General features: G+C 38.4%; 1 protein-coding gene across 2 annotated transcripts in view; it reads right to left on the bottom strand.

The window, feature by feature from the left end:
- The window catches only part of CUL5 (cullin 5), a 130,522-nt gene that overhangs the window by 22,288 nt on the left and 82,820 nt on the right, over nt 1-25,414 (bottom strand). For both annotated transcript variants that reach the window (XM_059070358.2, XM_059070357.2), the window contains exons 12-18: nt 7,615-7,747; nt 6,453-6,584; nt 3,553-3,676; nt 3,072-3,247; nt 2,348-2,509; nt 1,480-1,598; nt 738-861 (exon numbers count right to left, since the gene is read on the bottom strand). In XM_059070358.2, coding sequence (XP_058926341.2) covers nt 738-861; nt 1,480-1,598; nt 2,348-2,509; nt 3,072-3,247; nt 3,553-3,676; nt 6,453-6,584; nt 7,615-7,747 — 970 coding nt within the window. The remainder of the gene's footprint in view (nt 1-737; nt 862-1,479; nt 1,599-2,347; nt 2,510-3,071; nt 3,248-3,552; nt 3,677-6,452; nt 6,585-7,614; nt 7,748-25,414) is intronic.

The raw sequence follows: 25,414 nt of genomic DNA, 5'->3' as shown, positions 1-25,414 counted from the left end.
GTCCAACACACTGCTTTTTAAAGAAATGCCTGTGAATTCTCTGGTTTCTTCTTTTATTTTCTTAAATTTATTTATTTATTTGTTTATTGCTAAATAGAAAAGCATTTGATTTTTATCTTTTCTCTGTTCCTTTATCATATTATATGATCTACAAGTAGTGAAAAATTTTAATCTTTTCTTCTTTATTGTTTCATGCTTGATTGCATTGGCCAATAGTTTCAAACAATATTAAATGAAAACAGTAAAAGTGGGACAATTTGGTTTTCATAAGACTATTTCTCAAGTTAAAACAGCCACACAGTAGTTTGCAATAGGTATTCTTTATCATGTTCAGAAGGTATAATCCTAGTTTTAAAATACGCTTTTTAAAGTGTCCCTAATTTCCCATTACAATGGAATTAGAAGTGTTAAAATTAAATTTTAAATACTCAATCCTAGAATCATACTTGTTGCTGATATATATTTATTCTCTTTGACATGCAGTCAGAGAAGCATAACCTAAAACCAAGGTTTTTGCCCAACCAACAGAACCTACCAGAGACCACCAAGTCATATAGACATCTCTTAGAGCAACTAAAAGAAGTTACTAATACGATTTTTAAGTTTCAGTAAATTGAAAATTAGCTCTTCTGTACGAAAAGTCTGAGTACCTACATTCCTTTAATTTTAAAAAAAGATTTGAAGATTAAAAAACAAAGTTTTTCAAAATTTAGACATTCTGTCTTAATATTACAAACCTGTGTTCTCAGTATCCTTAGTTGAACTATTCCTTCATTCTCTTCTTCTCTCATCCTTTCTGTAGTGAGCTGCAAGCGTCCAATCAAGTTGATTTTACCCCTTTTCTGAACTTTTGCATTTTTTCTATAAAAAACATTAAATCAAATATTTTACAATGAAAGGCTTTTTAAACATCATATTATAGCAACAATGTCTAAGAGAAAATATTTAGAAATAGTCTAAAAATTAATATCCAACACTGTTTAAGGGAAAAGTAACAAATAATATGTAGCTTTATTAAAATGAACCCTATGATTTCCCTCAAACATGATAAAAGCTCTGTTAATAAGTGTGACTATGCTCCCTGTAATAACAAAGTTAATATAATTTATATTGCCAAGAAAGTGATTAGATAATTGAAGATATGTGGGTTGTAACTCAACATTATCTTCTAATTGGATCTAAAGGAAACAGTACTCTGTGTGGATAAAGCTGCTTTAGAGTGCAAAAGGATGTTTACTTTAAAGATGGAAAGCAATATAGTATGTCAGACACCAAAATGTATCCATGAAAAATATGTAAAGAAATAATAAACATCTCTAGTTCATTAATATGTTTAATAAACAACAAATGGCATATATCTAAAGTGATGACAGCATACAGATGTTTTAAATATCATGTAAGGAAAATTATTTTGCTAAAAATAAAACATTAAAATTCAAACTAGGTATTTTTATTTTAGATCAATCAAAAAAACCTTACATTAAACTGAACTCCTGGTTCACTGAGAAGAGGGTACCTTCTGTAAAGTCTTTGGGTGAGTTGACTTGAGGTTCATACAATAAAACTTGCCGTTTGAGCTTTGGGAAAGCTACTAAAGACTATGAAGAATAAAGAGAAAACAATTAGCTTCTATAAACACTACGGAATACCAAGATCAATTCTACAACATGACCAATATAGGTGAGAAAAAATTATGAGCACAAATTCATAATTCAAAATTTTATTTGGTACTTCCACAAATATAACAATATAAATGCATAATGAAGAAAGAGAATGAGGAGAAAAGAGTTGGCTATGAGGAAGTAATAAATGCTCTCTCTACAATAAGACAACAAAAAAACCACCACCACAACAAACTAGAGGGATGAGTCATATATGACCACAGCAAACATCATTGCTGGTTATAAACCAGCTGTTTCTCTCTAGGTAATAATTTATTTTGGAACTTTTAACAGGCATATGGAGTAGGGGGTAAAATGTAGTTTTGAACAGGAGGCTAATAAGTACATTTTACAGGGCCTCAAAAGGACCAAAATCATCTTATTCTTAGAATTTTGGTTATCATAAAAATCTTTGAACACATTTTCAATATGAAATCTTTGGTCATACTCTTTACAGGCAACATTTAAACACCAACTCAATCTCTTTCTCTCTTGCCATCCTCTGTCTTAGTAACTTGCTTATTTTCAATTTTTTTTCCATAAATACCTCACTAGTGTATTTGTCTTACTTAAAAGTCATTTGAGTGTTATGAATTCATAAATTTATTATAACACAAGCCAACACATGTTTCCCACTGTGTGAGAGGATGCAATGTTAAAAACAAAAAACATAAAAACAAACCAACCCATAAAGTCCTTCTAAGCTCAGCATCAGGGAGTTCAGTTGCAAGTTTTAGATTTTCAAAGCTGATTTTCTCTCTGGGTCTTTGGTTCCATGCAAACAATACAGCCAACTGAAATGTTGTTACCTCCAAATCATATTGACCTACTTCATTCTTAAACGTTATCTATAACAGATAAAATAGTTAAAAAAATAAGAATCTCTTCATGATGATTACCATCTACTATAATATCTCTTATATGAGATTATATAGAAAAAGACTGCGAGTTGTCTTTCAATATCCATTCTTCCTTTCTTACATGGTAATAAAAATTTTAGCAGACTTTAATGACTGTCCAGAAGAAAGGCTCACCTCCCAGCTCTCCTGAGCAAAAATGTGGCCATGTGACTAAGTTCTGGCCAATGAGATTTGAGTGGAAATAATGGGGGAAACGTCTAGAAGTTGCCGTTCAAGGAAGCTATACCCTCACATCTTTCCCTTCCTGTTGGGCTGGAAGATAGATATAGTGAGAGGATCATATTGGATTCTGCAGGCAAGGGAATACCTTAAGGATGGTGCTGTAATCAGAAGTCTATGTCCCTAACAACTTCATGGAACAGATCTGCTATACCTGCTCAAACTTTCACTTCTGAGAGAAGGAAAGATCTATCTTGTTTAAACAAATCTTATTTGGAGTCCTGCTACTTTCAGCCAAACCAATATCTGAACTAACACACCATCTACTTACAATTCCATTTGACATGAGATGATGCCAATGTAATTTTCTACCACTATGGTTTTTTTTGTAGAATTCTTCTACTTCAGGTATCAAATCCTCCAGTTCAGTAGGAAGTGAGACAAAGACTTTTTCAGAGCTTCTTGACCAGGCACCAGCATTCAGAATTTTTATATTAACTGAATCAGCTATAGGAAAGTATATCAGAAAATATAAAGCAAATAATCTTGACAATGGGTAAAATTCAAAATACATACACAGAGGATAAGCTTTGGTGAAAAATAAGACTCTAAAGATTTTGTTAAAAGTGTCTTTCTATTTCAAAATAAGAATTAGTAAATCTAAATTCTGCTTTGTAGGATATTTTCAAGGAATGTGGACTTTGAAACATCTTTGTCTCTATTACTGCTTAGTTTTATTTTTAATTTACTAGAAAACAAAGATATTCTTTTGTAAAATGTTTAAAAAAATGTATGTAATTATAAAATAATACCTGGTAAAGCCAATTTATTATTTTTGTGCATTTCCTTAAAAGCTTGGTTCAAATCTTCAGATACTTTAATGTCCTGAAACATTCTAGCAAGCTTGTTTACATAATCTGCTGGCATACCAACTTCCTATGAAAACCAAAGACAGAAGAAGTAATAAATAATAAATAATCTGATATACTACTAGGAAAAATTTTAATGGAAAACTAAGTTTTAGATGCTTTAATACAAAATTCTTCTTCTCTCTTATATTTATAGAATGTTTATAATCTAATACCTATTAAATTTGATTCTTAGAACCTAAACAGAATATACAGGCAATCCCAGCATTCTCTGCATGATTCCAATATGCATAAATTTCAGTTACCACAGTACAGTTAAAAGAACACCAGTACCCCAACAACACTGTTCAACTTTCAATTACCATTATATATTAAACCTGAGTTATGCATAAAGCACAAATTTCACTTCTAGCTCCTCAATCTACAAATCACTAACAAATAACAGAGCACATCATATCAGTGACCAATCACAATATTTCTTTCAAAATCTGTTAGTCATCTGTTTATTCAGTTCACCCACAGACAGCAAAGCATGTAGCTTTGTTGCATCATGTCTTCCACTGATAAATCCACATGACATTTTACAAAAACTGATAACTGAAAGAGGTAGTTGGTCAAGAAAGATGATAAAAGTACACCAAAAATAAAAGAAGAAGAAAAGGAAAGGAAAGAAAAGGGAGGGAGGGAGGGAGGGAGGGAAGGAGGAAGGAAGGGAATAATGTTGGAAATGAAAATAAAACAGAACATAAATGGAGTTGAAGAAAGAGCTAACTGTGGTTGTAATGTTTGTTGATAATGCCAATGCTGAAGAGTCTAAACATGCAGGTACAAGGAACTTAATGAAGGCAAATTATCAACATAAATGAGAAAAGTGGTAGTGACAAAAAAATTAAGAAGAGGAAGTGATGCCAGCAAAAACTTTCATGACTTTGAAAGACCAAAAGACAAAAGTTTGGAAGCTGATCCAAATTTACAGAGTATGAGAACTCTTCAAAGTATACAAAAGGTGCTCACTAAGTAACTTGTAAGTTACATGACAAGAAGGCAAGTACTAGTCAAACTACTCTTCATTTTAGTAACAGTGTTATTGAGATATAAATCACGTACCTCAAAATTTGCCCTTTTAAAGTGTACAATTAATCAGGTTTCAGTATATTTACAGAGTTATGCAACCATCACCACTATCTAACTTTAGAACATTTTCATCATCCCCAAAAGAAACTCCATACTTACTAGCAGTCACTCCCCATGTTCCCCCACTCCTCCATTCCTGAAAACCATTAATTTATTTTTTGGCTCTACAGATTTGGTTACTGTGGACACTTTGTATTAGGGAATCATACAGTATGTGGTCTAACTGGCTTCTTTGCTTATTAGCATAATATTTTCAAAGTACATCTATATTGTTGCATATATCAGCATTTCATTTATTTTTATTACCAAAAATATTCCATCATATGAATAAACCATATTTTATCTATTTATCAGCTGACTGACCTTCTGGGTTATTTTCACTCTTTGGCTATTATGAATAATGCTGCTGTGAACATTCATGTACAATTTTTTGTGTGCTCATATGTTTTCACTTCTCTGGAGTGGAATTACCTAGGAGTAGAATTGCCAGGTCAACTCTATATTTAACTTTTTGAGGAACCGTCAGTTTTCCAAAGTGGCTGCACCATTTTAAATTCTTACGGGCAATGCATGAGGGTTCCAATTTCGCCTCTTCCTCACCAACATCTGTTATTGTCTGAATTTTCAGCTATTCCTGTGGTTTTAATTTGCATTTCCCTAATAACTAATGATGTTGAGCATCTTTGCATACATTTATTGGACATTTATATATCTTTTGTGAAGAAATGTCTATTCTAATTCTTTGTCCATTTTTAACTGAGTTGTTTTTACTGTTGAGTTGTAAGAGTTCTTTATATATTCTATATACAATATCAGATATATGAATTGCAATAGCAGTTTTTTCAAAGAAATACAACACTTTAAGTCTGAGCGTTTGTTTTAAATTACAGTGTACTAAATACATATTAATTTTACTAATTTTTTCTTTCTCCTATATATTTATAACAGATAATAAGAGGTTTTTAATATTTTGACAAAAACTTCGAAGTCACAAAACAGTAATTTTTCCCAGTGATTGTTAATATTAAGATCACCTGCACAGTAATTTTTACTATCCCACACTACCAGGCAAAACAGGGCTATCTACAAATCTTTAATTTGAAATACACATATACATGAAAAAATATATATAAAATACATATAATTATACACATTATAATAAATGTTTTATTATATATTAATGTAATATTATATATACCACCATATGTATAAATGAAAGACATATTCATTTATGTTATACTAATATAACTCAAATTCCATTAAAATGGACTGAAAGGAACAGACGTAAAATATTTTAACATGGGAATTTAGCCATAATTAGCATTGATTCACCTAAATAAGCCATCACCTTTTACCTATTGGTTCTTTTTCCTTAAGAGATGTACTTATTTACAAACATCTATATGGCTAAATATTTAGTACTAAAAACATCTCAAAAATGAAACGATTTGTCCGTTAATTAAGGTCAGTTCAAATGAGAGCTGAGATACAAAAGAGTGAAACAACAGAAGCAAAGCAAGAGCAAAGGTGCTTCACCAGAAGTCTTTATTAAGAAAATATACTTTATTTTATATAATTGATGCTATATTCTTCTAAAACATTCCATATTTCTTCAATATTAACAATATCACCAAAATGCATTACTTAAGCACACACATGAACCATGTGCTATTTTAAGAAAACCAAATGTTTTTTAAAATTTTACTTACTCTTAGCCACTCTACCATATTCTCTTCAATTTCACTATCAGCAGAGATGTCTAATATAAGACGTCGTGTCAAATGAGCTTTGTGATATCTCATAAAAACATCTTTGTTTTGTACATATTTAAGTACCAAGAGCTGTACAGAAAAAAAAGTTACTTTCAATTTACATACACTCTTAGCAATCCCCCCTCATTTAGACCTTTCTACATCCCCAATTGTCAAAATTCAGAAATTTATATAAGTAAATACAGACAGAGGCTTACTAAATTGCCCATCTCTGAAAAATAACCAGTCCTGAAATACTACAATACTTTAATACTTTAAAAGTTAACAAATTTGAGACTGTAACCAAATAACCTTTTAGTTCTTAGGAACATTAATTTTTGAGATTTTATATAAAATGTGATAAAACTTTACATGAAAATCAATGGTTCTTCCCCATGTTTTTCTTCTACATTTCTTCTTCACTTTATTCTGACACTAATCTTCTCTCTAACCACCCCCCACCCCACCCCCCGCTTTGCTGGCTGTGCCATGCAGCTTATGGGATCTTAGTTCCCCGACCAGGGATTGAACCTGGGCCCAGCAGTGAAAGCAGTCTTAACCACTGGACTGCCATTGAATTCCCCCCTCTAACCCTCTTTGTCTATACTTTCTCTATATCTTTACTTACTAATTTTTTCCTCTTTGATGTGATGTCCTTGGCTTATATCATATTACAATAACAAGCAGAGACAAAGAAATATGAAAGCAACTAACTTTTTATCTACACTCATTTATCCCTGGCTATCTATTTTGGGCTCTCACAAAAAGAAAGAAGTGAAAAACTCCCGATCTCTCAAATATCATTCCAAATACCACCAGCTAGCTCCATTTTCCCTTTTTTTGTCCTTTAATACGTGCTAGAATTTAACTGACTTTTAAAAATAATCAAGAAAGGGGAAGAATTAAATACTATTTCCCTTTCTGGTAGCTACAGAATAAAAATTTTCAGTAAGAAAAATAACTGCTCTATAGAGATCTTGCACTGGTAAAATTTCATAACATTAGTTGCTTAGAGATATACGTTTAAAAAAAAAAAACTGAGGCTATCACAGAAAGCCTTATAAGCAAAACACAAATTCAAAGATAATTTAAAAATTTCAAGTTAAAAAGATTTATGTACCACTTCTTTAAGCTTTGCTTCAATCTCTTCAGAGGTTAGTTTTTTGCTTAATGGCGTTTTTCTTAGCAACATGTCACAGTAATTGGCAAGCAGCTCAGGGCATTTTGATTCAGGCTGAGTTTTTAATCCCACCCTAAAAAACAAATTAAAAGCAGTTGATGAAAATGACTGAATCTGCAAATATTTTTTCGAAAGCCAATTTTTCACAGATTTCTTATGTTGTATAGATCCAATGGGACTAGGGTAAGCAAGTCTACATCTAGGGTGCATAGTTTAAGGAGGCACTCACTCTTAGGTTCCCATAAGTGCACTTGGAGAACACTGAGAGTGAAACCTCCTTGTATTTTGTAACCTACGTGCCACCTTGCCTCACTCTAGTGGCAACTTTGCCAATGATCTTTAAAAGAGTTTATTAAGATGCTTCTAAAATAGTTTTGAAAAACTGTGTAAATCCTTGCATATTTATAAGTTAACGTTTAAAACTTTTTTTTTAAAGCACTCAGTGTTCGATTTATTTGCAAGATGTCACACAAGTAGCATCCTCCCCTGTTTTTCACGATCTGATTCAGAACACCAATCAATATACGTTAAAACTGTTACTTCACTCTTTGAGACATATCCAATGTAACCTAAATTTCACGTGATATGATATATATCATCCTCCATTACAAAAAACTATAAACAAACTTTCCTTAAACAATGAACTTACATCTCTATTTCACTTTCCTAACAAAACTTTAACATGAGTGTATCGTATTTTATGTTTGAAAGTCTTTTATTTATTCTTTATCCTACTTCTCCAAACTATATATGTAAATAAATTTAAATTCAACATTTTAAAACTTATGTATAGATAAAATTCAACTGTTATCAGAAATGAGTTGTCCAAATTATTATAAGTACACGACTTAACAAAACAACATAATTATATTGTGTGTGTGTATAAAACATATGCATATGCAAAATTTTGTCTATGAAGTGGATGAAACTTTTTTCCCTCCCAATTATGAACGCAGGAAATCATCAATTTTACTTCTACTTTTTGTATTTATAAATTTATGTCTTTTCCCTAAAAAGTCTTATTCACATTAATAGATAGGACTAGAAGAAGTTTTTCTTATAATGTTACTCAATTCATTGAGCACCTCCTGAGTTATTTGCTAAAAAAACACACACTGATCTAACAAAAAAAGTTATTTTTTAATAATGGATCAAACTAGCCATCAATTGTGTTGAAAGCAAATAATTAGAAACCATTTCTCAAAAGGATATAATATCTAGTCATTAGAAATTCATTTTCTGTACAACAATACCAATATTTCAAAATATTCCTTTCTTACACAACTTGGAGGCATTTTACAATTCAAGGCACATACCACAGTAAGAATGAAGAGAGATATGCCTTTCTTTACAAAATAGGGAAGAGTAATTCTGGAAAGGAGAAGTGAAAGGAGAAACTGCAATGCTTCCACCAGAGGGCTCAATTTCAGAAAAAAGTAGATGTGGAAGTTGAGGATTTAGAAAGTGATTTCCTTAAAAGTATCTACACTGGCATATTCTTGGGAATTCCTTCTGTATCTCTTCTCAAGGTAGATATAGCAAGTCTAAAGACCACTAACTTACTTCATAAGAATCTATCCATCTCCTCCAATCTATTCACATTGCCAATGCCTAGCTTCTGTATGAACTGCTGTAATAACTACAGTGGTCAATCTCCCTTCTTCCAATTCAACAGGCTGAGAAGACAGTTTTCAGTCTTTTATTGTTGTTTCTTTGGTATTGTGTCATTCCCCGATCTCTGGCTTTTTGTGTTTTGTTTTCTTTTTTTCTAGTTTTTAGCTGTTTTACTATGATGTACCTAGGAATGGTTTAATTTGCCGGTATCATGCTTAAGATTCAAAGAGTTGCTTGAATACAAAAGTTGGCATCTTTGGCAATTTGGAAAAATTTTGGTCAATAGCTCATGCCTCCTTTTCTTTTCTCTATGATTCCAATTACATATCGCTATAGATATTTTACCTTTTCTCAGGTAACAATTTCCACCTATCTGTCTATTAATATGTATTATTTACTTGTTATTATTCATGATCTATTTAAGATTATTACTGAGATATAATTCACATACCATACAATATATCCATTTGAAGTGTGCAATTCAATGTTTCTTTAAAGTATATTCACAAAGTTGTACAACTATCATTAAAATAAAATTTTAAACATTTTCATTACCCTAAAAACAAACCCTATACTCATTAATAGCCAAATCTCATTTTCCAGCTATCCCTCCCTCCCAGTCCCTGGTTATAACTAGTCTACTTTCTGTCTCTATGGATTTCCTTATTCTGAACATCTCATATAAATGGAAGCATACAATATGTGACCTTTTGTGACTGGTATCTCTTACTTAGCATAACTTTTTTTTTGTTTGTTTGTTTTTTTGTGATATGTGGGCCTCTCACTGTTGTGGCCTCTCCCGTTGCGAAGCACAGGCTCCGGACGCGCAGGCTCAGCGGCCATGGCTCACGGGCCCAGCCGCTCCGCGGCATGTGGGATCTTCCCAGACCGGGGCACGAACCCGTGTCCCCTGCATCGGCAGGCGGATTCTCAACCACTGCGCCACCAGGGAAGCCCTAGCATAATGTTTTTATGATTCATCTGGATCATAGCACATATCCATTCATTCCTTCAAAAAAAATTATCCTTTTATCAAGGTCAAAAGATTTAGCATATTAGCCATTTTAAGTGTACAATTCAGTCGCCTTACGTACATTCACAATGTTCTGCAAATATCATCACTATCTATGTCCAGAACTTTTTCATTATCCCAAACGGAAACCCTATACTCATTAAACAATAACTTTCCATTCCCTCCTATCCTCAGTTCCTGGTAACGTCTATTGTACTTTTCTGTATCAATAAATTTGCCTATCCTAGATACCTCATATAAGTGTAATCATAAAAAATTTGTCCTTTTGTGTCTGGCTTATTTCACGTGTCAAGGTTTCACTCATATTGTAGCATGTATCACAATTTCTTGCCTTTTATGACTAAATAAAATTCCATTGCATAGATATACCACATTTGCTTATCCATCATCAGATAATGGACATTTGGGTTGTTTCCATTTTCTGGCTATTAAGAATAATGCTGCTATTGGGCTTCCCTGGTGGCACTGTGGTTGTGAGTCTGCCCGCCAATGCAAGGGATACGGGTTCGTGCCCTGGTCCCGGAAGATCCCACATGCCACGGAGCGGCTGGGCCTGTGAGCCACGGCTGCTGAGCTGAGCCTGTGCTCAACAACGGGAGAGGCCACAACAGTGAGAGGCCCACGTACCACAAAAAAATAAATAAAAATGCTGCTATGAACATTTATGTACAAGTTTTTTTTTAATTTTTTTTGGCGGTACGCGGGCCTCTCCCTGTTGTGGCCTCTCCCATTGCGGAGCACAGGCTCCGGACGCTCAGGCTCAGCGGGCATGGCTCACGGGCCCAGCCGCTCCGCGGCATGTGGGATCTTCCCGGACCGGGGCACGAACCCGCGTCCCCTGCATCGGCAGGCGGACTCTCAACCACTGTGCCACCAGGGAAGCCCTATGTACAAGTTTTTGATTAGATATATGTTTTCATTTCTTTTCGGTATATACCCAGGAGTGGAGCTGATGGGTCACATGTTAACTTTATGTTAAACTTCTTGAGGAACTACAAAACCGTTACCACAGTAGCTGTGTACCAACTATAATGATCCCAATCTCTCTCCGCATCTTCACCAACACTTGTTAATGTCTCTTTAATTCTAGCCATCCTAGTGGGCATGAGTGGTATATCACTGTGGTTGAGCTATTAATCTTACTTATTTTAAAGTCCTTAGCTGCTAACTCCAATAGTGGGATCACCTGAGAGTCTGCTTCTGAAATTATTTTTTTCTTAGTTGACCATAAGTTTCTCTGCCATCACAGGACTAGTAATGTTGTACTGAATCCTACGCACTGCATATAAAAGAATCATGAAGCGGGAGAGGGATAAATTAGGAGTTTGGGATTAACATATACACACTATTATATATAAAACAGATAACCAACAAGGATCTACTGTATAGCACTGGGAACTATACTCAGTATTTTGTAATAACCTAAAAGAAAAAAGAATCTGAAAAAATATACATGTATAACTTAATCACTTTGCTGTACACCTGAAGCTAACATTGTATATTAACAATGTTAAGAACATTGTAAATTAACTGTACTTCAATTAAAAAAAAAAAAGAATCACACAGGCACCAGACAATGTTTATCTTCCATTAAGAATGTGTGCTCGGGGCTTCCCTGGTGGCGCAGTGGTTGAGAGTCCGCCTGCCGATGCAGGGGACATGGGTTCGTTCCCCGGTCCGGGAAGATCCCACATGCCGCGGAGCGGCTGGGCCCGTGAGCCATGGCCGCTGAGCCTGCGCGTCCGGAGCCTGTCCTTCACAACGGGAGAGGCCACAATGGTGAGAGGCCCGCATATCACAAAAAAAAAAAAAAAAAAAAAAAAAGAATGTGTGCTCGATCTACACGTGGAACTTCTCCTATAGAACACCCACCAAACGCTGGCAGAAGACCTCAGACCTCCCAAAAGGCAAGAAACTCCCCACGTACCTGGGTAGGGCAAAAGAAAAAAGAACAAACAGAGACAAAGAATAGGGACGGGACCTACACCAGTGGGAGGAAGCCGTGAAGGAGGAAAGATCCCCACACACTAGAAGCCCCTTTGCAGGCGGAGACTGCGGGTGGCGGAGGGGGAAGTTCCGGAGCCGTGGAGGAGAGCGCAGTAACAGGGTGCAGAGAGCAAAGCGGAGAGATTCCCGCACAGAGAGGATTGGTGCCAAACGGCACTCAACAGCCCGAGAGGCTTGTCTGCTCACCGGCCGGGGCAGGCGGGGGCTGGGAGCTGAGGCTTGGGCTTCGGAGGTCGGATCGCAGGGAGAGGACTGGGGTTGGCAGCGTGAACACAGCCTGAAGGGGGCTAGTGCACCACAGCTAGCCCAGAGGGAGTCCGGGAAACAGTCTGAAGCTGCCGAAGAGGCAAGAGACTTTTTCTTCCCTCTGTGCTTCCTGGGGCGCGAGGAGAGGGTATTAAGTGCGCCGCTTAAAGGAGCTCCAGAAACGGGCGTGGAGCTGCCGAAGAGACAAGAGAATTTTTCTTGCCCCTTTGTCTCCTGGTGCGAGAGGAGAGGGGATTAAGCGCACTGCTTAAAGGAGCTCCAGAAACCCGTGCGGAGCTGCCGAAGTGACAGGAGACTTTTTCTTGCCTCTTTGCTTCCTCGGGCGAGAGGAGAGGGGATTAAGAGCACCGCGTAAAGGAGCTCCAGAAACGGGCGCGAGCCGCGGCTGTAGGAACAGACAGTAGAAACGGGTGTGGGACGCTAGGGTTGCTGCTGCCACCACCAAGAGACCTGTGTGCGAGCACAGGTCACTCTCTACACCGCCCCTCCCGGGAGCCCGTGCAATCCGCCACTGCCGGGGTCCCGGGATCCAGGGACAGCTTCCCCGGGAGAACGCGCGGCGTGCCTTGGGCCGGTGCAGTGTCACGGCAGCCTCTGCCGCCTCAGGCTCGCCCCGCATCCGTGCCCCTCCCTCCCCCCGGCCTGTGCCAGAGCGCCCGAATCAGCTGCGCCTTTAACCCCGTCCTGTCTGAGTGAAGGGCAGACGCCCTCGGACGACCTACACGCAGAGGCGGGGCCAACTCCAAAGCTGAACCCCAGGAGCTGTGTGAACAAAGGGGAGAGGGGGAGGTCTCTCCCAGCAGCCTCAGGAGAAGCGGATTAAAGCTTCACAATCAACTTGAAGTGCCCTGCATTTGTGGAATACCTGAATAGACAGCAAATCATCCCAAGTTGAGGAGGTGGACTTTGGGAGCAAGATATACTATTATTTCCCCTTTTTTCTTTTTGTGAGTGTGTATGTGTGTGCTGCTGTGAGATTCTGTCTGTATAGCTTTGCTTTCACCATTTGTCCTAGGGTTAGACCGAACCGTTTTTCTTTGTTTTTTTTAATAGAAATTTTTCTTCTTAATAATTATTTTTTATTTTAATAACTATACTTTATCCTACTTTATTTTGTCTTCTCCTTTTCTTTCTTCCTTTCTTCCTTCCTTTCTTCCCTCCTTCCCTTTCTTCCTTCCTCCCTCTTCCTTCCTCCCTTACTTCCTCTCTTCCTTCCTCCCTTTCTTTCTTCCTTCCTTCCTTCCTTCCTCCCTTCCTTTCTTCCTCCCTCCCTTTCTTCCTCCCTCCCTTCCTTTATTCCATCCTTCCCTCTCTCCCTCCTTCCTTCCTTTTCTTTCCTTTCTATATTTTCTCCCTTTTATTTTGAGCCGTGTGGATTAAAGGCTCTTGGCGCTCCAGCCAGGCACCAGGACTGTGTCTCTGAGATGGGAGAACCAACCTCAGGACACAGGTCCACAAGAGACCTCCAAGCTCCACGCAATATCAAACGGTGAAAATCTCCTAGAGATTTCCATCTCAACACCAAGACCCAGCTTCACTCAAGGACCACCAACGAACAGTGCTGGACACCCTATGCCCAACAAAGAGCAACACAGGTCTATAGCCCCATCCATTAGCAGAGAGGCTGCCTAAAGTCATAATAAGGCTACCAACATCCCCAAACACACAACCAGACGTGGACCTGCCCACCAGAAGGACAAGATCCAGCCTCATCCACCAGAACAGAGGAACTAGTCCCCCCAACCAGGAAAACTACTCAACCCACTGAACCAACCTTAGTCACTGGGGACAGCCCCCAAAAACAACGGGAACTACAATCTGAAAAAAGGAGACCCCAAACACAGTAAGATAAGGAAAATGAGAAGACAGAAAAACACACAGCAGATGAAGGAGCAAGATAAAAACACACCAGACATAACAAATAAAGAGGAAATAGGCAGTCTACCTGAAAATGAATTCAGAATAATGACAGTAAAGATGATCCAAAATCTTGGAAACAGAATACAGAAAATGGAAGGAACATTTAACAAGGATCTAGAAGAAATAAAGAGGAAGCAAGCAACGATGAGCAACACAATAAATGAAATGAAAAATACTCTAGATGGGATCAATAGCAGAATAACTGAGGCAGAAGGACGGATAAGTGACCTGGAAGATAAAATAGTGGAAATAACTACTGCAGAGCAGAAGAAAAAAGAATGAAAAGAACTGAGGACAGTCTCAGAGACCTCTGGGACAACATTAAACGCACCCAACATAGGAGCACCTCAATACATAAGGCAAATACTAACAGCCATAATAAAAGGGGAAATCGACAGTAACACAATCATAGTAGGGGACTTTAACACCCCAATTTCACCAATGGAGAGATCATCCAAAATGAAAATAAATAAGGAAACACAAGCTTTAAATGATACATTACACAAGATGGACTTACTTGATATTTATAGGACATTCCATCCAAAAACAACAGAATACATATTTTTCTCAAGTGCTCATGGAACATTCTCCAGGATAGATCATATATTGGGTCACAAATCTAGCCTTGGCAAATTTAAGAAAATTGAAATCATATCAAGTATCTTTTCCAACCACAACGCTATGAGACTAGATATCAATTACAGGAAAGAGCTGTAAAAAATACAAACACATGGAGGCTAAACAATACACTACTTAATAACGAAGTGATCACTGAAGAAATCAAAGAGGAAATCAAAAAATACTTAGAAACAAATGACAATGGAGACACGACGGCCCAAAACCTATGGGATACAGCAAAAGCAGTTCTAAGAGGGAAGTTTATAGCAATACAATCATACCTTAAGAAACAGGAAACATCTTGAATAAACAACCTAACTTTGCACCTAAAGCAATGAGAGAAAGAAGAACAAAAAACCCCCAAAGTTAGCAGAAGGAAAGAAATCATAAAGATCAGATCAGAAATAAATAAAAAAGAAATGAAGGAAACAATAGCAAAGATCAATAAAACTAAAAGCTGGTTCTTTGAGAAGATAAACAAAATTGATAAATCATTAGCCAGACTCATCAAGAATAAAAGAGAGGGCTTCCCTGGTGGCGCAGTGGTTGAGAATCCGCCTGCCGATGCAGGAGACACGGGTTCGTGCCCTGGTCCGGGAAGATCCCACATGCCGCGGAGCAACTAAGCCCGTGAGCCATGGCCGCTAGGCCTGTGCGTCCGGAGCCTGTGCTCCGCAACCGGCGAGGCCACAACAGTGAGAGGCCCGCATACCAGAAAAAAAAAAAAAGAATAAAAGAGAGAAGACTCAAATCAATAGAATTAGACATGAAAAAGGAGATGTAACAACTGACACTGCAGAAATACAAAAGATTATTAGAGATTACTACAAGCAACTCTATGCCAATAAAATGGACAACCTGGAAGAAATGGACAAATTCTTAGAAATGCACAACCTGCCGAGACTGAACCAGGAAGAAATAGAAAATATGAACAGACCAATCACAAGCACTGAAATTGAAACTGTGATTAAAAATCTTCCAGCAAACAAAAGCCCAGGACCAGATGGCTTCACAGGCGAATTTTATCAAACATTTAGAGAAGAGCTAACACCTATCCTTCTCAGACTCTTCCAAAAGATAGCAGTGGGAGGAAAACACTCAAACTCATTCTATGAGGCCACCAGCACCCTGATACCAAAAACAGACAAAGACGTCACAAAGAAAGAAAACTACAGGCCAATATCACTGATGAACATAGATGCAAAAATCCTCAACAAAATATAAGCAAACAGAATCCAACAGCACATTAAAAGGATCATACACCATGATCAAGTGGGGTTTATTCCAGGAATGCAAGGATTCTTCAATATATGCAAATCAATCAACGTGATACACCATATCAACAAACTGAAGGAGAAAAACCATATGATCATCTCAATAGATGCAGAGAAAGCTTTTGACAAAATTCAACACTCATTTATGATAAAAACCCTATAGAAAGTAGGCATGGGGGAACTTTCCTCAACATAATAAAGGCCATATATGACAAACCCAAAGCCAGCATCGTTCTCAATGGTGAAAAACTGAAACCATTTCCACTAAGATCAGGAACAAGACAAGGTTGCCCACTCTCACCACTCTTATTCAACATAGTTTTGGAAGTTCTAGTCACAGCAATCAGAGAAAAAAAAGAAATAAAAGGAATCCAAATCGGAAAAGAAGTAGTAAAGCTGTCACTGTTTGCAGATGACATGATACTATACATAGAGAGTCCTAAGGATGCTACCAGAAAACTACTAGAGCTAATCAATGAATTTAGTAAAGTAGCAGGATACAAAATTAATGCACAGAAAGCTCTGGCATTCTTATACACTAATGATGAAAAATCTGAGAGTGAAATTAAGAAAACACTCCCATTTACCATTGCAACAAAAAGAATAAAATATCTAAGAATAAACCTACCGAAGGAGACAAAAGACCTGTATGCAGAAAACTATAAGACACCGATGAAAGAAATTAAAGATGATACAAATAGGTGGAGAAATATACCATGTTCTTGGATTGGAAGAATCAACATTGTGAAAATGACTCTATGACCCAAAGCAATCTACAGATTCCATGCAATCCCTATCAAATTACCACTGGCATTTTTTTTTACAGATCTAGAACAAAAAATTTCACAATTTGTATGGAAACATAAAAGACCCCGAATAGCCAAAGCAAACTTGAGAATGAAAAATTGAGCAGGAGGAATCAGGCTCCCTGACTTCAGACTATACTACAAGGCTACAGTAATCAAGACAGTATGGTACTGGCACAAAAACAGAAATATAGATCAATGGAACAGGATAGAAAGCCCAGAGATAAACCCACACACATATGGTCACCTTATCTTTGATAAAGGAGGAAAGGATATACAGTGGAGAAAAGAGAGCCTCTTCAATAAGTGGTGCTGGGAAAACTGGACAGGTACATGTAAAAGTATGAAATTAGAACACTCCCTAACACCACACACAAAAATAAACTCAAAATGGGTTAAAGACCTAAATGTAAGGCCAGACACTATCAAACTCTTAGAGGAAAACATAGGCAGAACACTCTATGATGTAAATCACAGCAAGATCCTTTTTGACCCATCTCCTAGAGAAATGGAAATAAAACCAAAAATAAACAAATGGGGCCTAATGAAACTTAAAAGCTTTTTTACAGCACAGGATACCATAAACAAGACCAAAAGACAACCCTCAGAATGGGAGAAAATATTTGCAAATGAAGCAACTGACAAAGGATTAATCTCCAAAATATACAAGCAGCTCATGCAGCTCAATATCGAAAAAACAAACAACCCAATCCAAAAATGGGCAGAAGAACTAAATAGACATTTCTCCAAAGAAGTTATACAGATTGCCAACAAACATATGAAAGAATGCTCAACATCATTAATCATTAGAGAAATGCAAATCAAAACTACAATGAGATATCATCTCACACCGGTCAGATTGGCCATCATCAAAAACTCTAGAAACAATAAATGCTGGAGAGGGTGTGGAGAAAAGGGAACACTCTTGCACTGTTGGTGGGAATGTAAATTGGTACAGCCACTATGGAGAACAGTATGGGGGTTCCTTAAAAAGCTACAGATAGAACTACCATACGATCCCGCAATCCCACTACTAGGCATATACCCTGAGAAAACCATAATTCAAAAAGAGTCGTGTACCAAAATGTTTATTGCAGCTCTATTTACAATAGCCAGGACATGGAAGAAACCTAAATGTCCATCAGAAGAGGAATGGATAAAGAAGATGTGGTACATATATACAATGGAATATTACTCAACCACAAAAAAGAATGAAATAATGCCATTTGCAGCAACATGGATGGACCTAGAAATTATCATATTAAGTGAAGTAAGTCAGACAAATATTATATGATATCACTTATATGTGAAATCTAAAAAGAATTGATCAAACTTATTTACAAAACAAAGAGACTCACAGACTTCAAAAACAAACTTATGGTTATGAAAGGGGAAGCGTGTGTGGGTGGGGGATAAATCAGGTGTTTAGGATTAACATATACACACTACCATATATTAAAAAAATAATCAACAAGTACCCACTCCATAGCACAGGGAACTCTACTCAATATTCTGTAATAACCTAAATGGGAAAAAAGTCTGAAAAAGAATGGATATATGTATATGTATAATTTAATCACTTTGCTGTGCACCTGAAACTAACACAACATTGTGAATCAACTATACTCCAATACAAAATAAAAATCAAAAGCAGAACTGAGGTTTCCCTCAGGTTTCTTTCTGAGAAGAAATTCTGCCCAAAGACGTATAATCAATTCCTGCCCAAGAATTTCCAGCCTGCTAGCCTGCCCTACAAACTTTGGATTTGCCAGCCCCCACAATTACATAAGCCAATTCCTTTAAATAAATCTCTCTTCTGTCTCCCTACTCCCCTCCCCCAAATCAATGTATTTCACCACATCAAAAGAATAAGGAAGAAAAACCCTCTGGTCATTTCAACACAGAAAAAGCATTTAATAAGTCAACACCCATTCATTATCAAACTTTCAGCAAATTAGGAATAAAAAACAACCCAATTATAGGCATCTATGAAAAACCCTCACCTAACTTTGTACTTAATGACAAAATATTAAGGCTTTTCCCCTAAGCTTGCCAAAAAAGGCAAGGATGCCCACTCTCACTACTTCTGTTCAACACTGTACTTATGATCCTAGCCAGTGCATCAATCCAGAAAGTGAAATAACTGGTATAAAGATGAGAAAGAAAGAAATAAACCTGCCTTATTCAAAGATTACATGATTTTTTACACAGAAAATCTTAAGAAATCTAAAAAAGAACTACTAGAAATACTTTAACAAGGTAACAGGAGGTAAGATCAATATACAAAAATCAACCATATTTTTATATACTAGCAAAATACCAGAATATCAAAAGCACTCAAGGAAAAAAAAGAACAAAGTTATATCAGCTGACTTAAAGACTTACTGCAGAACTATATTAAATGTGGCTGTTTCTAATGGCCAAAGGATACCCATTTAATTCAGTGGAATAGAATAAAAAGTCCAGAAAAACATACATATTTTTAAGTCACTTGATTTTTCACAAAAGACACCAAAGCAACCCAGTGGGGAATGGGAAGTATTTCCAACAAATGGTGATGAAACCACTTGCTATCCATACAGAAAAGAAAAAAATGAAATTTAATCCCTAACTTACACTATATGCAAATATCAATTTAAGGTGGCTCTTAAATGTAAATATGAAAGCTAAAAATTATAAAGCTTCTAGAAGAAAACAGAAGGTTATCTTTTTGTCCTAGTGTCAGAGGTAGACAAAGGTTTCCTATACAAAACATAGAAAGCAACATCCACAAAAGAAAAACCTGTATCTTACAAAGGACCTACATACAGAATATATAAGAACTCACAGCTCACTAATAAAAGGGAACAACCCAATAGAAAAAAAACAGGCAAGGGGCTTCCCTGGTGGCGCAGTGGTTGAGAGTCCACCTGCCAATGCAGGGGACACGGGTTCGTGCCCCGGTCCGGGAGGATCCCACATGCCGCGGAGCGGCTGGGCCCGTGAGCCATGGCTGCTGAGCCCGCGCGGCCGGAGCCTGTGTTCTGCAACAGGAGAGGCCACAACAGTGAGAGGCCCGCACACCGCAAAAAAAAAAAAAACAGGCAAAAAATCTGAACACTTTTTAAAGAAAATAAGAGTACCAAAAATACCAAAAAAGTGTTCAATATCGATAAACATGAGGGAAATGGGAATCAAAACTATACTCAGATAATACTACATACATCCATAATGACTAAAATTTAAATGACAACACTAAACACTGGAGAGAATGAGGATTAAGTGGTATTCTCATACTTTGCTGGTGGGAGTGTAAAACAGTACAATCACTTTGGAAAGCAAACCACTGTGATACAAAAAACATGGATAAATCTTAAAAACACTATGCTGAGTTGAAAAAACCTGTACACAAAAAGTACATATTGGGAGACGGCTTAAAGATGGCGGAAGAGTAAGACGCGGAGATCTCCTTCCTCCTCACAGAGACATCAGAAATACATCTACACGTGGAACTTCTCCTATAGAACACCCACCGAACGCTGGCAGAAGACCTCAGACCTCCCAAAAGGCAAGAAACTCCCCACATATCTGGGTAGGGCAAAAGAAAAAAGAATAAACAGGGACAAAAGAATAGGGACGGGACCTACGCCAGTGGGAGGGAGCCGTGAAGGAGGAAAGACTCCCACACACTAGAGGCCCCTTCGCGGGCGGAGACTGCGGGCGCCGGAGGGGGAAGCTCCGGAGCCGCGGAGGACAGCTCAGCCACAGGGGTGCGGAGGGCAAAGCGGAGAGATTCCCGCAGAGGATCGGTGCCGACCGGCACTCACCAGCCCGAGACGCTTGTCTGCTCGCCCGCCGGGGTGGGCGGGGCCGGGAGCTGAGGCTCGGGCTTCCGTCGGATCCCAGGGAAAGGTCTGGGGTTGGCAGAGTGAAGACAGCCTGAAGGGGGCTAGTGCGCCACGGCTGGCCGGGAGGGAGTTCGGGAGAAGTCTGGAGCTGCCGAAGAGGCAAGAGACCTTTTCCTCCCTCTTTGCTGCCTGGGCGCGAGGAGAGGGGATTAAGTGCGCCGCTTAAAGGAGCCCCAGAAGCGGGCGCGGAGCTGCCGAAGAGACAAGAGACTTTTTCTTGCCTCTTTGCTTCCTCGGGTGTGAGGTGAGGGGATTAAGAGCACCGCGTAGAGGAACTCCAGAAACGGGCGCGAGCCGCGGCTGTCGGCACGGACAGTAGAGACGGGTGTCGGACGCTAAGGTTGCTGCTGCCACCACCAAGAGGCCTGTGTGTGAGCACAGGTCACTCTCCACACCGGCCCTCCCGGGAGCCCGTGCAGTCCGCCACTGCCGGGGTCCCGGGATCCAGGGACAGCTTCCCCGGGAGAACGCATGGCGCGCCTTGGGCCTGTGCAGCGTCACGTCGGCCTCTGCCGCCGCGGACTCGCCCCGCCCCTGTGCCACCCCCTCCCCCCAGCCTGAGTGAGCTGGAACCCCCGAATCAACTGCTCCTTTAACATCGTCCTGTCTGAGCGAAGGGCAGTCGCCCTCGGACGACCTACATGTAGAGGTGGGACCAAGTCCAAAGCTGAACCCCAGGAGCTGTGCGAACAGAGAGGAGAGGGGGAGGTCTCTCCCAGCAGCCTCAGAAGCGGCGGATTAAAGCTCCACAATCAACTTTAAGTGCCCTGCATTTGTTGAAAACCTGAATAGACAACGAATCATCCCAAGTTGAGGAGGTGGACTTTGGGAGCAAAATATACAATTATTTTCCCCTTTTTTTTCTTTTTGTGAGTGTGTATGTGTGTGCTGCTGTGTGAGATTTTGTCTGTATAGCTTTGCTTGCACCATTTGTCCTAGGGTTAGACTGACCCATTTTTCTGTTTTTTTTTTTTTAAAGGAAATTTTTCTTCTTAATAATTATTTTTTATTTTAATAACTATATTTTATACTACTCTGTCTTCTCCCTTTCTTTCTTCCTTTCTTCCTTCCTTTCTTTCCTCCTTCCTTCCTTCCTTCCCCCTTCTTTCCTCCCTTCCTCTCTTCCTTCCTCCCTTTCTTCCTCTGCACCTTCCTTCCTTCCTTCCTTTCTTGCTTCCTTCCTTCATTTCTTCCTTCCTTTCTTCCTTCCTTCCCTCTCTCCCTCCTTCCTTCCTTTTCTTTCCTCTCTATTTATTCTACCTTTTATTTTGAGCCGTGTGGATTAAAGGTTCTTGGCGCCCCAGCCAGGCACCAGGGCAGTGTCCCTGAGGTGGGAGAACCAACCTCAAGACACTAGTCCACAAGAGACCTCCCAGCTCCACGTAATATCAGACGGCGAAAATCTCCCAGAGATCTCCATCTCAACACCAAGACCCAGCTTCACTCAAGGACCAGCAAAGAACAGTGCTGGACACCCTATCCCCAACAAAGAGCAAGACAGGTCTACAGCCCCATCCATTAGCAGAGAGGCTGCCTAAAATCATAGTAAGGTTACCAACATCCCCAAACACACCACCAGACTAGGAACTGCCCACCAGAAAGACAAGATCCAGCCTCATCCACCAGAACAGAGGCACTAGTCCCCCCAACCAGGGAATCTACTCAACCCACTGAACCAACCTTAGCCACTGGGGACAGCCACCAAAAACAACAGGAACTACGAACCTGCAGCGTGCAAAAAGGAGACCCCAAACACAGTAAGATAAGCGAAATGAGAAGACAGAAAAACACACAACAGATGAAGGAGCAAGATACAAACACACCAGACTTAACAGATGAAGAGGTAATAGCCAATCTACCTGAAAGAGAATTTAGAATAATGATGGTGAAGATGATGCAAAATCTTGGAAATAGAATAGACAATTTGCAAGAAACAGTTAACAGGGACCTAGAAGAAATAAGAGGAAGCAAGAAACGATGAGCAACACAATAAATGAAATGAAAAATACTCTAGATGGGATCAATAGCAGAATAACTGAGGCAGAAGGACGGATAAGTGACCTGGAAGATAAAATAGTGGAAATAACTACTGCAGAGCAGAAGAAAGAAAAAAGAATGAAAAGAACTGAGGACAGTCTCAGAGACCTCTGGGACAACATTAAATGCACCAACATTCGAATTATAGGGGTCCCAGAAGAAGAAGAGAAAAAGAAAGGGACTGAGAAAATATTTGAAGAGATTATAGTTGAAAACTTCCCTAATATAGGAAAGGAAATAGTCAATCAAGTCCAGGAAGCACAGAGAGTTCTATACAGGATAAACCCAAAGAGAAACACGCCAAGACACATAATAATCAAACTGTCAAAAATTAAATACAAAGAAAACATATTAAAAGCAGCAAGGGAAAAACAACAAATAACACACAAGGGAATCCCCATAAGATTAACAACTGATCTTTCAGCAGAAACTCTACAAGCCAGAAGGGAGTGGCAGGACATATTTAAAGTGATGAAGGAAAAAAACCTACAACAAAGATTACTCTACCCAGCAAGGATCTCATTCAGATTTGATGGAGAAATTAAAACCTTTACAGACAAGCAAAAGCTGAGAGAGTTCAGCACCACCAAACCAGCTCTACAACAAATCCTAAAGGAACTTCTCTAGGCAAGAAACACAAGAGAAGGAAAAGACCTACAAGAACAACCCGAAACAATTAAGTAAATGGTAATAGGAACATACATATCGATAATTACCTTAAATGTAAATGGATTAAATGCTCCCACCAAAAGACACAGACTGGCTGAATGGATACAAACACAAGTCCCATATATATGCTGTCTACAAGAGACCCACTTCAGATCTAGGGACACATACAGACTGAAAGTAAGGGGATGGAAAAAGGTATTCCATGCAAATGGAAATCAGAAGAAAGCTGGAGTAGCAATTCTCATATCAGACAAAATAGACTTTAAAATAAAGACTATTACAAGAGACAAAGAAGGACACTACATAATGATCAAGGGATCGATCCATGAAGAAGATATAACAATTGTAAATATTTATGCACCCAACATAGGAGCACCTCAATACATAAGGCAAATACTAACAGCCTTAAAAGGGGAAATCGACAGTAACACAATTATAATGGGGGACTTTAACAACCCACTTTCACCAATGCACAGATCATCCAAAATGAAAATAAATAAGGAAACACAAGCTTTAAATGATACATTACACAAGATGGACTTAATTGATATTTATAGGACATTCCATCCAAAACAACAGAATACACATTTTTCTCAAGTGCTCATGGAACATTCTCCAGGATTGATCATATATTGGGTCACAAGTCTAGCCTTGGCAAATTTAAGAAAATTGAAATCGTATCAAGTATCTTTTCTGACCACAACGCTATGAGACTAGATATCAATTATAGGAAAAGATCTGTAAAAAATACAAACACATGGAGGCTAAACAATACATTACTTAATAACGAAGTGATCACTGAAGAAATCAAAGAGGAAATCAAAAATTACTTAGAAACAAATGACAATGGAGACACAACGACCCAAAACCTATGGGATACAGCAAAAGCAGTTCTAAGAGGCAAGTTTATAGCAATACAATCATACCTTAAGAAACAGGAAACATCTCGAATAAACAACCTAACTTTGCACTTAAAGCAATTAGAGAAAGAAGAACAAAAAAACCCCAAATTTAGCAGAAGGAAAGAAATCATAAAGATCAGATCAGAAATAAATGAAAAAGAAGTGAAGGAAACAATAGCAAAGATCAATAAAACTAAAAGCTGGTTCTTTGAGAAGATAAATAAAATTGATAAACCATTAGCCAGACTCATCAAGAATAAAAGGGAGAAGACTCAAATCAATAGAATTAGAAATGAAAAAGGAGATGTAACAACTGACACTGCAGAAATACAAAAGATTATTAGAGATTACTACAAGCAACTGTATGCCAATAAAATGGACAACCTGGAAGAAATGGACAAATTCTTAGAAATGCACAACCTGCCGAGACTGAACCAGGAAGAAATAGAAAATATGAACAGACCAATCACAAGCACTGAAATTGAAACTGTGATTAAAAATCTTCCAGCAAACAAAAGCCCAGGACCAGATGGCTTCACAGGCGAATTCTATCAAACATTTAGAGAAGAGCTAACACTTATCCTTCTCAAACTCTTCCAACAGATAGCAGAGGGAGGAACACTCCCAAACTCATTCTATGAGGCCAACATCACCCTGATACCAAAAACAGACAAAGACGTCACAAAGAAAGAAAACTACAGGCCAA

This window comes from Kogia breviceps, chromosome 7, assembly GCF_026419965.1.
Source record: "Kogia breviceps isolate mKogBre1 chromosome 7, mKogBre1 haplotype 1, whole genome shotgun sequence".
Lineage (NCBI taxonomy): Eukaryota > Metazoa > Chordata > Mammalia > Artiodactyla > Physeteridae > Kogia > Kogia breviceps.
This window is presented reverse-complemented; position numbering and strand designations above follow the sequence as displayed.